This window comes from Lissotriton vulgaris, chromosome 2_1 (genome assembly GCF_964263255.1).
Source record: "Lissotriton vulgaris chromosome 2_1, aLisVul1.2, whole genome shotgun sequence".
In the NCBI taxonomy this organism is placed as follows: Eukaryota; Metazoa; Chordata; class Amphibia; order Caudata; family Salamandridae; genus Lissotriton; species Lissotriton vulgaris.
In genome coordinates, this window is record NC_141687.1 from 1,973,505,543 (window position 1) to 1,973,518,430 (window position 12,888).

Here is a 12,888-nt window from a genome sequence, read left to right on the forward strand (position 1 = left end):
GGCCATATTTAAAGCTGAAATGTTCATGGATAAGGTGGAGCCCAATCTTTCCAGAAAGCTGTATCTGCAGTTTAGACATGGGTCCCTAACCCTGCGTGCCTTCTCCTCGGAAGCTTGTTTCCGGTCCAGGGAAGACATGGCTTGGCAGTTCAGGCTGGACTGTTCCCATGAGGCACAGGGTCGGACTGATTTGCATATAGCCATGTCTGAACTGGGGTGGCAGAGTGGGCTAAAGAACGGTGATGGATTAAACCCAGATCTTTTGACTGGGTGTGAGTGTTTGATTGATTCAGATGCTCCGTCCATCACCACCCCCTTTTGTACCGTTCTCCAATAAATGGGCATCGTCTTACAGTGAAGAAGTTTAGGTCTGACCTGTGGCATGGCTACTGAAACCACGGCACATGTTATGTTCATTTACGCAAGGTACAGACTGGCCAGGTCAAAATGGATCATGACTATTTGTAGAAATTTGGGGTTTGCTCGGCATACGGAGGATCTGAGCATTTTCAAAATTAATACAAGCCAACATATTATATGTACAGTGTCAAAATATTTGTTTGCAATATGGTGTATCAAGAAAAAGTTCATTCCAACCGCTTCAGTTGACCAGAACACATAGTATTATGAATGTTATGCTTTGGAAACAAGGTGCAAGGTACAGGTATTCAAATTTGTGTAGGGAAAGAACTACTTCTTTGCTTAAGATATTACAATGAAAATCTATGAATAAAGGCATTATTTTAAAAGTAAAATCACTGTAAATATGTTTTAAGACACAGGCCGTCATCTCTTTCAAGAACATAGATTTAGATTAAGACGTTAGTCACTTAATGTACGCTACATAGTACTACTGGTGTCTTTCACACCTATACTTGAACTTTAATGTTAATGGGTGAGCACTGACAGTTGTCACTAATCCCTTAAGCAACTTGTTTACTTACATTCACTACCTGTTCACCTCAAGTGCAGCTATGAAATAATCTCCAACTCACATGCCTTCCTTACCTGTATTAATGATATTTGTGGAATCCTCAACTTGGTGTAACATTACGTGCTGATTGTAATGCTGAAATACGCTGAATTTTATCAGTTTGTTCTGTTCTAGCCAATCGCTTCCACATTCTAGCCAATGATTTTCCATCATCCATCTGTCAGCCACGGCATCTTGATATGCTTCAGTTAGTCTTGAATTCCTGCCTCCTGTGCTGTCGTTCTAGCTCTACAGAGGTCTCGGTAATACTGATGAAATCTGTCTGCAATTGTATCTGGGTCTCTCATCTGTTCACCACCCTCTGTCCTCATCACGGTCACACAGCCTGGATTCCTTCTGTTTTACAGCAGTGCCGCCAGGACTGCGCCAGGTCTCTCCCCTTCCCCGCAGGTTAAGCTACTGCATACTTCCCATATGCTTGACCTCACTATTCGCTATCTCGTGATATTCCTCCAGAGTGGTTTTCAATTCATCATTTACCTGTGCTTCCTACCCTGTAAGCCTTCTCTCACTAGCTCCTTCAATTGTCCCTCCAAGCTGGCCTCTGAAAGAACGGGGGACTCTGGAGTGTTTTGCCATCGCTATTCTTCGGAAAATAAACTTTGAATGACTGCCATGCAGTGGAAAACAAGGAAGAGACCCAATATTGATGTCAAAAAAACTTTCTATGGCCTAGGCCATTTCGATCTTAAACGCACTATCAAGCTAGGTGTAAGGTAGGAATCGCCAAGTGAAAGGAGCTGGACCGTTCCTCTGGCACTCAATGTCTAGCATTATGGGAAGTGATCTGAGAGAGAGTGGGAGTGTATCGTACAGTCTCTAACCTGGGGTATCATATGTCTAGACACAAATTAGTAATCAATTCTTGTGTGTAGGTCATGGGCGGCTGAGTAGTGGGTATACCCTCGAGCAGCAGTTAAGTGATATCACTGGATCCCAGGCAAAGAGGACTTTATTTCCCATCAACCATGAACTTGACCCCCCCCCCAGGACCAACTTAACCCCTTCGACGCTGATGACGAGCTGGGCTCGTCATGGCGTAGCCTCCTCGCACGCTGATGACGAGCCCAGCTCGTCACGTAAAGTGCGTTTTTTTAAAACCCAGCGTGCGAGCGGAATTCCGCTAGCGCGCATGCGGTTAAACGAGTCCACAGTGAGTACAAATGCCACAGCTTTGACAAAGGCAAACCAGTCTGTACCTGTCCATGCCTAGACTGCACCCAACACCAGGACAATGGTCCTCCTATTGATCCTTACCCACTACTATCCTGCTGTGCTTCTCTGTGCTCTCAACCCCTGCCTCCGCTCGCCATACTGCTACCACACCGCATAACCTAACAAAGAGGGATCATTCACATCATGCACCAGACATCGCTACAGCCACCCTTACTGGCTATTAGATATATGTCTCACCAGGTAAGACCGCCAGCATAAGCTCGGGAGTTGAGCCGTCACCATATTCAAATACGCATCAGCTGCACTACCTACACAAACACCCCCACCAGCTACAATGATCTCATCACAGTCAACTTCTCCCTAGGCAGGGCCCTCATAATTACAGACTACCAGAACCCTGTAGCAATTTCACCAGCAACATCATAGACTTTGTTGCACTCCTCATCAACATCAGTATCTTCATCCTCCTTGAAGACCTTAACTTTCACTTAGAAGACCACACTATCTCAAACTGTACAGCACTGCTAGAAAACCTCGGCCACACAAAACTTGTTACTGACCCCACCCCCTTCGTTGGATAGCTATTGGACCTGAATTTCTCCTTAATCAGCACCATCACAGTCAATAAGCCAGCAACTATGACATGGACAGACCATGCCATTGTCAGTTTCTGCATACACATCCTGCACCACTACAAACATACCATCGGACCCACCTGCTGCAGTCGGAAAAGCATCACAGAAGAGGAGTGGGCTTTCGTCCTACTAGCCTGAATACACAAGCAACTTGCCGAAAGCCATAAAGAACATCAACAGCTATATTACTGCATGTGCCGACAACCTGGCCCCCCTCATGCACCACCACCTCAAGACTCAACCACATGCCCGCTGGTACACAGAGGAACCATGGTGGGCGAAACACCATTATATGCAACTGAAGCACAAATAGAGTGCAAGGCATACCACCACAGATAAAGATATTTTCTGATCCGCCCTAAGATACCACAAGCAGATCTGGAACACCAAGCACACAGCTCGTGCAGACCGCATTGGAGCCGGCACAAACAGCAGCAAGGAAACCTGCACCATCAAAGATATTGCCACGCCTCCTACCCAACACTAGCAACATCCCCCCCATGCAAGACCTTTGCAACAAGCTCTCGAAATTCTTCTGCAACAAAATGACTTCCTCATATTACAACTTCGATCCTCAACCAAATCCAGTAACTGTGGCAACCCAATTGGTCTGAAACATTAACCATGACCTCATGGCCTGCCATCACCACCATCAAAACCGCGGTTATTATGAAAACCAACCACTTAAGGGCCCCATATGACAGATGTCCCCACTACACCTTTACCAAAGTACTTCTACCGATCAGCTTACACCTAACAACAGACAACCAATGCCTCTATCGACTCAGCCACATTCCCAGCACCTGGAAACACACCGTTATCCTTCCCCTGCTCAAGAAAACATCCATTGACCTAGCCACACTCTCCAACTGCAGATCTATCTCCCTTCTAGCATGCCTGGCCAAGGTCATAGAGAAACCAGTCTACCAATCCCTCACCACAAACTCAGCAACCACCAGCTCCTCAATGCCACACAGTCTGGATTCAGGTAAAACCACAGTATAGAGACAGCAAAAGTACTGCCACAGACAACATCTGTATGATCCTTGTCAGAGGAAACACAGCAGCCCTCATTCTCCTTGACGCCTCAGCAGCATTTGACAGGGTCTCACACTCTATATTCATCAGACGCCTGCATGAGATGGGCATTTATGGACCGGTTCCCCGCTGGATCTGCTCCATATTAGCGGATAGAACACAAGCTGTCAGCCGGGCACCTTAATGAATGTAAGCAAACTCATCTACAAAATATGTCATGATTCATTGCTCAGCCTAACTCTCTCGTCAAAGACGTACATGTAAATGTAAATGTACATGTATTTATATAGCGCAAATCACCGACCCGGTATCTAAGCGCTTGCTTAGGGAACCCGTCCTGGTATTCCCCTGTGAGATAACCCCGGCAGGGTATCCACAAGGTGAAAGCCAGGCATCCCACCGCGAGGGGCCGTTGTGGAGATTAAGCAAGCTATTGCCCAGAGTCGCAGAGTGTGAACCCATGAATCGAGTAGGCACCGGAGCGAGAATTGTCGAGTCCGTGGACATTTTTTCGGACTCAAGACCCGCCGAGCTGGGAAGTGAACCCTGGTCCCGGGCTGACCTCTGCTTCCAGGTCTGACTCCTCTAACCAGTGAGCCACACTTCTCCACATGATCTCTCTGCCAGCGTTTTCTATGCACACAGCATCAACATCCTTTCCTACGCCAATAATACTCAACTCACACTCTCCCTCTCAGACAAGATCCTCAACACAAGAAACAAGTTCACCGCCTGCATGACCAAAGTCGCAAACTGATCAAAGCCAACTGTCTCAAGTACACTGACAAGACAGATCTTCAACAAGAACACCTCAACATGGGACTCCTACTGGTGGCTGGCTGAACCTGAACCCAGCATCTTCAACAGGACCCTCAACAGCAAACTGAACAAGTCAACGCTGTCATTTCATCCTGCTTCCACACCCTGAAGATGCTGAGGAAAGATCTTCAAATGACTCCCAAGCAAGACCAAAAACAACTGACACTACAGCCTAGTCTCCAGCAGATTTAACTATTGGAAAACCGTCTATGCCAAAAACACCAAGCAACTAACCAAAGTACTACATACCATCCAAAACACTGCAGCCAGATTCATTTTCAACCTCCCTCACAGAACTCACATCACACCACACCTCAGGGATCTCCAATGGCTCCTCATACACAAATTCGCTCATTTCAAACTCCTCCCACACACATTCAAGGCACAACACAGCTTAGTCCCCACCTACTTGAACAGTACCATCTCCTTTACCCATCACCCAAGCAGCACACATTCTATGCATACACAAAAACAGATTATGAGGATGAGTGTTCTAAAGCACCTCACATCAGAGCCTCCTCCTGGCTTCTTGAATTCCACATGAAGCCAATGACTTAGCTTTTGAATTATTCAACCTATCCTAGGCAGTGCAAGGTAACACACATACTCAGCGCCAAGATACCTCTGTGAGGGTGATAGTGCGCTTTAAAAGAACACATATCATTTAAACGTCTATAAATTGTGTCTAATTTGTTAATCCATTCTTGCTCTTTCCTGTAGAGGAATTAATTTAGGCTGCCACTCTCTGCGTTCATTTTTATTTTGTTCTAGAATTATGTCATCATGTCAATGTCTTGATCTTCAAAATATAAACGAAATTGGTCGAGCGGGAGGACTTGTGATTAGATTATTCATTAAATATCTTAGCTTTGCTCTTTTTATTTACCCATATATGCATGTCTACTTGCACAAACTATACAAAAGATTACATTAGAATTCAAGCAACTCCAACTATATCAAACCATTCTCACCAGCATTTCCTTCTTCAGTAGCAGTTGTCTTTTCGGCTATTTTGGAGGGTGAGCCCGGTGGCCCTTGGAGAAGCTCTTTTTGTGTAATGCGAGGTACATGTATGCTGTCTTCTATCAGTTTCTTCGAGGGAAGGCCAAGCTGGCCAGATTCATTCCATCCCCATATATATAGGTCTCCAGCCACTTGAGTAAATAAAAATAGATCAAAGTGATTGTTATAGCCACAATGGGATCTTTTCACACTGCATTACTGATAATAGCAAAACATAATTTGAAAACGTAAGAAACAACATTTAGAAACCTGTAGTACATTTCAAGCAGTCTTTAGCTGTTGTATGATTTGGCTACAAAATATCAGCTCATCCTTGTGTTATAAAAAAAATAACATTGACAACTCTGACTAAGTGATTACTGTTGGCTAAACATTTTATTGAAAGCACTAGAAGAAATACAACATGAGCATGAGTTCATATTCGCAATTCGCTTTTATTTGCATTTTCCCTTTATTGGCCGATTTTGAAGCCCTGGATTGCAATTCGTTACCTCCAGGTGGTAGAATAAAGGGTAAAGTGGGGCAGGGTGTAAATAAGACAAAAACAAGGCAACATGTCTGCAATAGTTATCCACTTGATTAATTGCACTTCTTAATGCATAGAGTTACTAGAGCAAATACAAAATATAAGAGAACCAGAAGGAAAGCTGAATAATGAGAAAACAATAAAAGATATGAGGAGTGTTGGTGTCTAGGGGACAAGGAACCAATTGATAGCTCTCTTGCTGCACAAAGCATGTGTGTTTACTGGCAGAGTCATAAGACAGCAGCATATTTAAATGACTGACAACTTATCAATGGGAGTAGACCATTTGCTTGATTCTGTATATCAGTCATCATTGACCTGCTATTTACAAGTTGTCTAACTATGCAGCTAATGAGCTAAAGAAGTAGACTTTTAGGTACTGCTTTATGGCTTGACACTTTATATGCTCTTCAAAGAACAGATGGGATGTGAGTTTAGTTTCCACAGCACCCCATCTCTTAGAACGGGAACAAGACAATATCTGGCCAGGATCAGTTCGACTAAGCAAAAGAAGCATTAATCAGTTCTATATATCAGAGTTTACATCTTCAGTGAAAACCCTAAAATAATGGTCTTTGCAGTTAGGATATATATTTAGCTGCTGAAATTGGAAGAATAAACTTTATGACCACCACATTTAGATATGACATGAACTAATGCAGCTTCAAAACTTGGAAAGTGTAGCTCGTTTTCTCCATTTATATAGTTTTTAGACATAGAATATAGGTCAACGTGTGATTTAAAATGGTGTAGCTTTAATACACCTGCTGTGGAAATCTTCGTTGTATTCGAAAGCATAATTGTATCCTGGTTATGACCCTCTTCTATCACAGGAAACTGCTGCAGCTGGTTCATTTTTTCAACACCTCCCTCTTTATAGCAGAGAAGACAAATTTGGCCAAGTGATTTTCGACGAAGGCAGAGTCACTCCCTTCTACTATATTTCGTCTTTTTGTATGTAAAATCCTCTGGCTTGAAAGTAAATCTGAATAGGTATTAATTGAACTAACATCATTTTCATCCCAAACCCATTTGTTACTTTGGTACTTGATCAGATACAGTGAGGATTTTAGGGCAGTACTATTCTATTCTATTCTATTCTATTCTAAGGTTTTGGTAAAGCGCAAACAGCTGCCCCAGCGAAGAGGCGTCCCGGCGCTAAGAAGAATCACAGAATCCCACCTAAGCTGGGAAAGGAGGGAGGAAGGTGAACTAAACAGAGGGTATCAGGAGGGTCTTAATAGCCTTTTGGAAAGTGGGGAGGCTTTCAAGGGAACGGATATTAGGAGGCAGTGAAGAGTGGGAGGTATGTGACTGCTTTCTGGTTGTCTGGGAGTGAGCTGCAGTGGAGCGTTTCCAGGAGCTCAAGTGATGGAACTTAACAAATAATAAGAGAAAGTTCAGCATGGTGGGTGGGCTGTGGTTGGCCAGTGATTAATTTGAGCCAGTGGTCGTGGGTAGGGCCCATCAGCACTCATTTTTGGTGATCGGCACTTTGACCTACAGCAATAGTGAGAACAATTTAGAAAGGGGAAAGCAGGAAGAGAAAAACTGAAAAACAGTGACAAAGGGAGGAAATGGGATAAAAAGGAATCTGCAAGACTGTGATAAAGAGGCAAGAAATGCTGTCTGGTGGATGAAAGGGGCATGAGGTGGAATCAAGACCATAGCAAAAACAACAAGATGATGGACAGAGTACTGAAACATTTCAGCCAATAACCCCCAGTCAAGAGATCTTGGTTTAAGCCATTGTTATTTTGCTCACTATGCCGCCTACGTTTGTACCCAGCCTTATGCAAATCAGTCATGACCCTGCTCCTCATGAGAACAGTCCAGCCCGAAATGCCAGGCCAGCTCCTCCCTGGACTGGAAACAAGCATACTTGGACCGCTTTCGGGGTAACACCCTGCATCAGCCCGGCTAGCTTGAATCCAGTGACCCAGCGAGCAAGGAACCCACGACTGGGCATGCCCATGGCCACTTAGGGTGAACATAGCAAACTCAACAAGATAATCTATCCCCTATTCGAAAGATCTGGATCCATCATCGTTCTTTAGCTCACTTTGCCATCCCAGTTTGGACCCATCCATATGCAATCAGTCTTGCCCTTCTCCTCATTGGAACAGTCCAGCCCGAACAGCCACAGCAGGTCCTTTGTGGTGAATGAAAGGGGCATTACGTGGAATCAAGACCAGGCAGCCTTGGTATTTGGCGCAGCAGCATTCAGTTGCGCCAGCTGCAGACTTTGGGCCTGGTACATATTCTATCACAAACTAAGCACTAGGTGACACGTTACAAGTTCCCCACATGCGAGTGAAAGGCTTTGATGTATTTTAGAGTAGTATATGTGTGAATTACCTTGACTCCTGCTTTGGACTGACACAAATGGGAAGTGTAGCCAGGAGATCAAACAGCATGGTCACCTAAGTATTGCGAAGGGCTTCAGACAGCGTGTGAGCACTAAGGGACCCTATATTCAATGGTAAATGCAGATGAAAAGTTGTTGCTCAAACCGATATGTTAAGAGAGAAAGATAAATAAGGAACCTCTCCAAGAGATGGCGGATATGGAAATGTTCAATACTGCAGCCTGTTGCAAGGTTTTGGAGGATGAAGTGCATTGGGAATTTCTACATTAGGTGATATAATTACCATTACTATCATGAAAGCCTTTACCAAACTGCAGGAAAATGTTGGTTTACTTAAAACACAGTTTTTAAGCCATCTACAACTTGACATGCACTCACACCTCACGTAAATGCTGTAATCTCCCCGAAGTTAGCCAATTGGAAGCCAAAATTGCCACTGCCACCTACTCGCCAAAAAAGATCTCTCAGATTTCTAAAACATTCGTAATGCAGGCACCTGACTTAATGCTGCTGGAGAATGTCCTGGGAGAGATCGAAGGCAGCGACTGGCAGGATGTACTCATGGGCTAGAGGGATACAGCCATTGCAGCTAGATTTAGACTTACACAATTCTAATTTTTGCGCTATGTTTATTATAGCATAGGCTACGGTCTACATAAAATGGGGCTACTGCCTACCTAATATGTCTGCAGTGTGATGTGGATAGATGAGGGGATATGGAATATTGGAAAGATACTGGAATGAGATGGCAAATGCCCTAAATGAGATCGCTTGTGTGCAGAATTGTTCTCTCTGCACGTTGCACCCATGTGTATACTGCAGAAGAATGACTGACAGGTCGATAGACTAAACTCTTTATCAGGCTCCGATTGGTGACTGCAAAGAGTGGGGCAAGGCCCAAACATACAGAGTCTCCTGTGCATCAAGTATTGCATAGAAAAGGGCAGCTATTGAGCACTGTAGAATATTGGAAAAACAAATGTATGTGGAGTGTGTGTTTTTCAGATGCCGCTGATTAATGTTTCGTATAAGTGGAAAAAAATGAAATCATGGTTTGTGCCGTGTAATGCATTTGCGTACCTCAAAAATTAACACCACTTCCTGTATTACTACTTCCATACATGTTGTATTGTTACAACGTTGCAGTTAGAAGATTTAATTGAAGTTCACTATGAAACATACTGTAGCCTGTTCTGGTACATGGTGTGAAAGACAGCGGAGTGATTAAGCATGACAACATGAACCTCAACCCAATGCCCATCATTTTCAATGCCTTGACCCAATTAGGTTTTAATAATGCCATGGCCTGGACTGTAACTCAACCTTAAAGGAGAACGGAATTGTTAAAGGTTAAGAACTATCATTAAATATATGTAGCTCTATCTCTTCAAGGCATATTGCATATTTGTGGGTGTGCCATTGATATACCCTTCCTTTGGCCGTTCATACAGAAACAGATTTGTTCGAAATTGAAAGGCAATAATCTCACAGTCCGTGTCATTATGAGACAAAGTGACAGACAAATTCAGTAATTTACCACTGATGCTGACCGAATGCCAACTTCCCGCTGCCACATCGGCCATCGATACTCCCCTCAATGCCTCAACAACTAGTGGCTCCAACACATTCTCCAGACCTCCATGGCCAAGCTGTCCATGTCTGATGAGATAAAAACAGCAATTATTTATCTAAGCGAGGCTAGACTGCAAAGGTTTGGCAATGTTTTTAACAGTGGTTCTTAATCTGTGGTCCGAGGAACCTTGGAGATCCTCAAGGCCTACTCCGGGGGTCTGCGAATCTTTTCCAAAATTAAATATTATTAAAATGAATACATTAAAACTAATAAAGTATATACAAATAAATAAACAAAATTGAAAATGTGAAAACGTTTTCTATATTTGATTGTGAATTAAACAAAATGTTTCAATATTTGAGCATTTTTTTGGTGTATACTTGTTTTTTGTATTTTGTGTCTTGTTTTGAGATGCAAATCATAGACATTGTTTAGGTTGGTGGTCCCTGGATTCCAGTTAGGATTCAGTGAGGATCCTCAGCAATCAAAATGTTAAGAACTGCTGGTCTATAACATTAGAGATCAACTTCAAAGTAGGGCCTAGCCCCATACGTGGCTCATTGTATAGAACACTAAGCAGGATTTTAAGGAGGCTTTTCTTTAGTGCATAAGGTGGGTTTTCTCCTTTCTAAATCAAGCTCATGGGTGGTGTGGTCTAGCGGTGGATCATCAACCATGCAATCTACAGTACATTAAGCCATTCTCTTGTGCACCAGGAAAGGATATTAATGGTTTCTCATTATGCGTCCCATCAAATGAGAGGGCAAATATGTTGAAGGTAAGTGTCTGTAGAACCAGTGAGGTGTAATCGAAGCCTATTTTGACAGAGGTTGGAGGGTGTAGTTTTAACTGAGACACTGGAACACAAATTCACACAAATAATGCAATGCAAGGAAGGCGGTATGGTGAGGCTAGCGTTCTAGAGCAGCAGATGGAAGAGGGTCATAGATAAGCATGGTTAACTGAAAAGTCTCAACTTTGCATCAGTATATGGTATTGTGTAGTATGTTAGAGTGCAAGATAAACTTTGAATCCAATGTAGCAGTTGTCACTTCCTATTGGAATGACACCAAAGACAAGCAGACACACCTACCTGCCAGAACCCCATGTGAAGACTTCCCAGTCGGCGCTCACCAACAGAGCATGTTCCAGTCCCAGCACCAGCTTTTGCACCCGGATCTCGCAAGGAAGTTGCTTGAAGAAGGGTGGTTTTGGCATCACATAGCCATCTGCAGCCAGTGGAAGTGCTGTGAATATTGAACGTGAGGCTTAATGACGCATTGATCTCAGTCTAAATTAAAGCTGATGCCTTCTTAAATCATAAACACATAACCCTAACAGATACCTAAACTACAAAAGGAGATTGAAGTCAAAGAACAGGCTATAGAAGGGATTAATGAAACCATCCACAGCAAGAAATGACAACACAGATTAAGCTGTAACAGTCTGACTGTCAAGGTCTCTAGCCAGGGGGTGAACAAAAATATACACACCAACTCAAATTAACAGGTGAAAAATGACGAATAATGGATGTTTTGTCTTTGCAATTAACAATTCTCTACCTGGAGTTTACTGTTGGGCTCCCCTCTAAGATTTAGGACACTATGGTTCCCCAAACTGAACCACATTTCTAGATTGTCAATAATATGTGGTTCATTTTACAGTGTATGGTTGTTTGTAAACCCTTTGTAACGAGTGGCAAAATTATATTTAGTTATTCCATTATGCATAACTGCACATATTTCCCATCACAAAAGTAAGCTCCATGAAGAGTGTTGATGCTGGAGACGTCAAAAATACAACAAAAACCATTTTAACCAACCAAGTTGAGGAGAGTGCTACTGAGTCTTTCAGCTGTCATAAACTGTTGACACTTTGAGGTTACTACTGTATTTTGCATGTTCCATCCACTCTGGTATACTTTACTTGCAAATGCAGCAAGAGTAAATAGGTGTTGCTTTTTATGCAGGTAGCTATCATTCTGCAAACTATAGACAGTCATCTTTGTTTCCATTGTCTTTCACTGAGTATACCTTTTTCTGTGTAAACTGGAAGGTCCATTTTCCAGACCGGATTTTCATGCAGACTTCCAGAGTGCAGTGAATCTGTATTCCAGCACTCTATACAGTCCTTGAACTTCAGCAGAATATACTTCTCTGCTGCAAGGAGATCTTGACAGCCATTGGAAGGGAACTGTGTACACTGCTGAGGACAACCTCCAAGGAAACCAGTCAGCAAAAGATGCCCATCGACTAAAGAGAAGGGAAATAAAACATGTGTCACAAATCACAATACTCCGTTCTTATAGTCTCAATAAAGGAACAAATAATGTGTAATACAACTACTAATGGCCACTCCATCTGTGTGCTTTGTGTATGTATCTTCATTCGACCCTCAGCTTTTCTCTGCAGCCCCACTCTTAAGTTGCTCTACAAATACCACTCTCAAGTCTATCTGACCAGTCCACGCCTCAGTCTCTCGGTAGCCCATTATATTATTACTCTCCAGCTCACAACCTATCGTTCGTTCCGCCAACCACATCCTCTGTCTCCGTCTTTAGCCCCAACCCCTCCCCAGTTTTCGTCCGAGCATTTCAGTTTCTTCCCCTTCAATCTTTCTGTCCTGTATTCTCAGTCTCTCTCTAGCTCCCTTCTCAATGTTCCTCTCCATCCCAGTCCTCAGATTGCATCTGCGTCCCTGGGAGCTCTCATCTCCAACTTCCCTCTTTAGTAATTT

At 43.3% G+C, this 12,888-nt stretch overlaps 1 protein-coding gene across 2 annotated transcripts in view; it reads right to left on the reverse strand.

The window, feature by feature from the left end:
• RCCD1 (RCC1 domain containing 1) overlaps positions 1-12,888 on the reverse strand; it is a 154,143-nt gene that overhangs the window by 100,898 nt on the left and 40,357 nt on the right. For both annotated transcript variants that reach the window (XM_086958178.1, XM_086958177.1), the window contains exons 2-5: positions 12,186-12,404; positions 11,246-11,399; positions 10,117-10,238; positions 5,634-5,816 (exon numbers count right to left, since the gene is read on the reverse strand). In XM_086958178.1, coding sequence (XP_086814304.1) covers positions 5,634-5,816; positions 10,117-10,238; positions 11,246-11,399; positions 12,186-12,404 — 678 coding nt within the window. The remainder of the gene's footprint in view (positions 1-5,633; positions 5,817-10,116; positions 10,239-11,245; positions 11,400-12,185; positions 12,405-12,888) is intronic.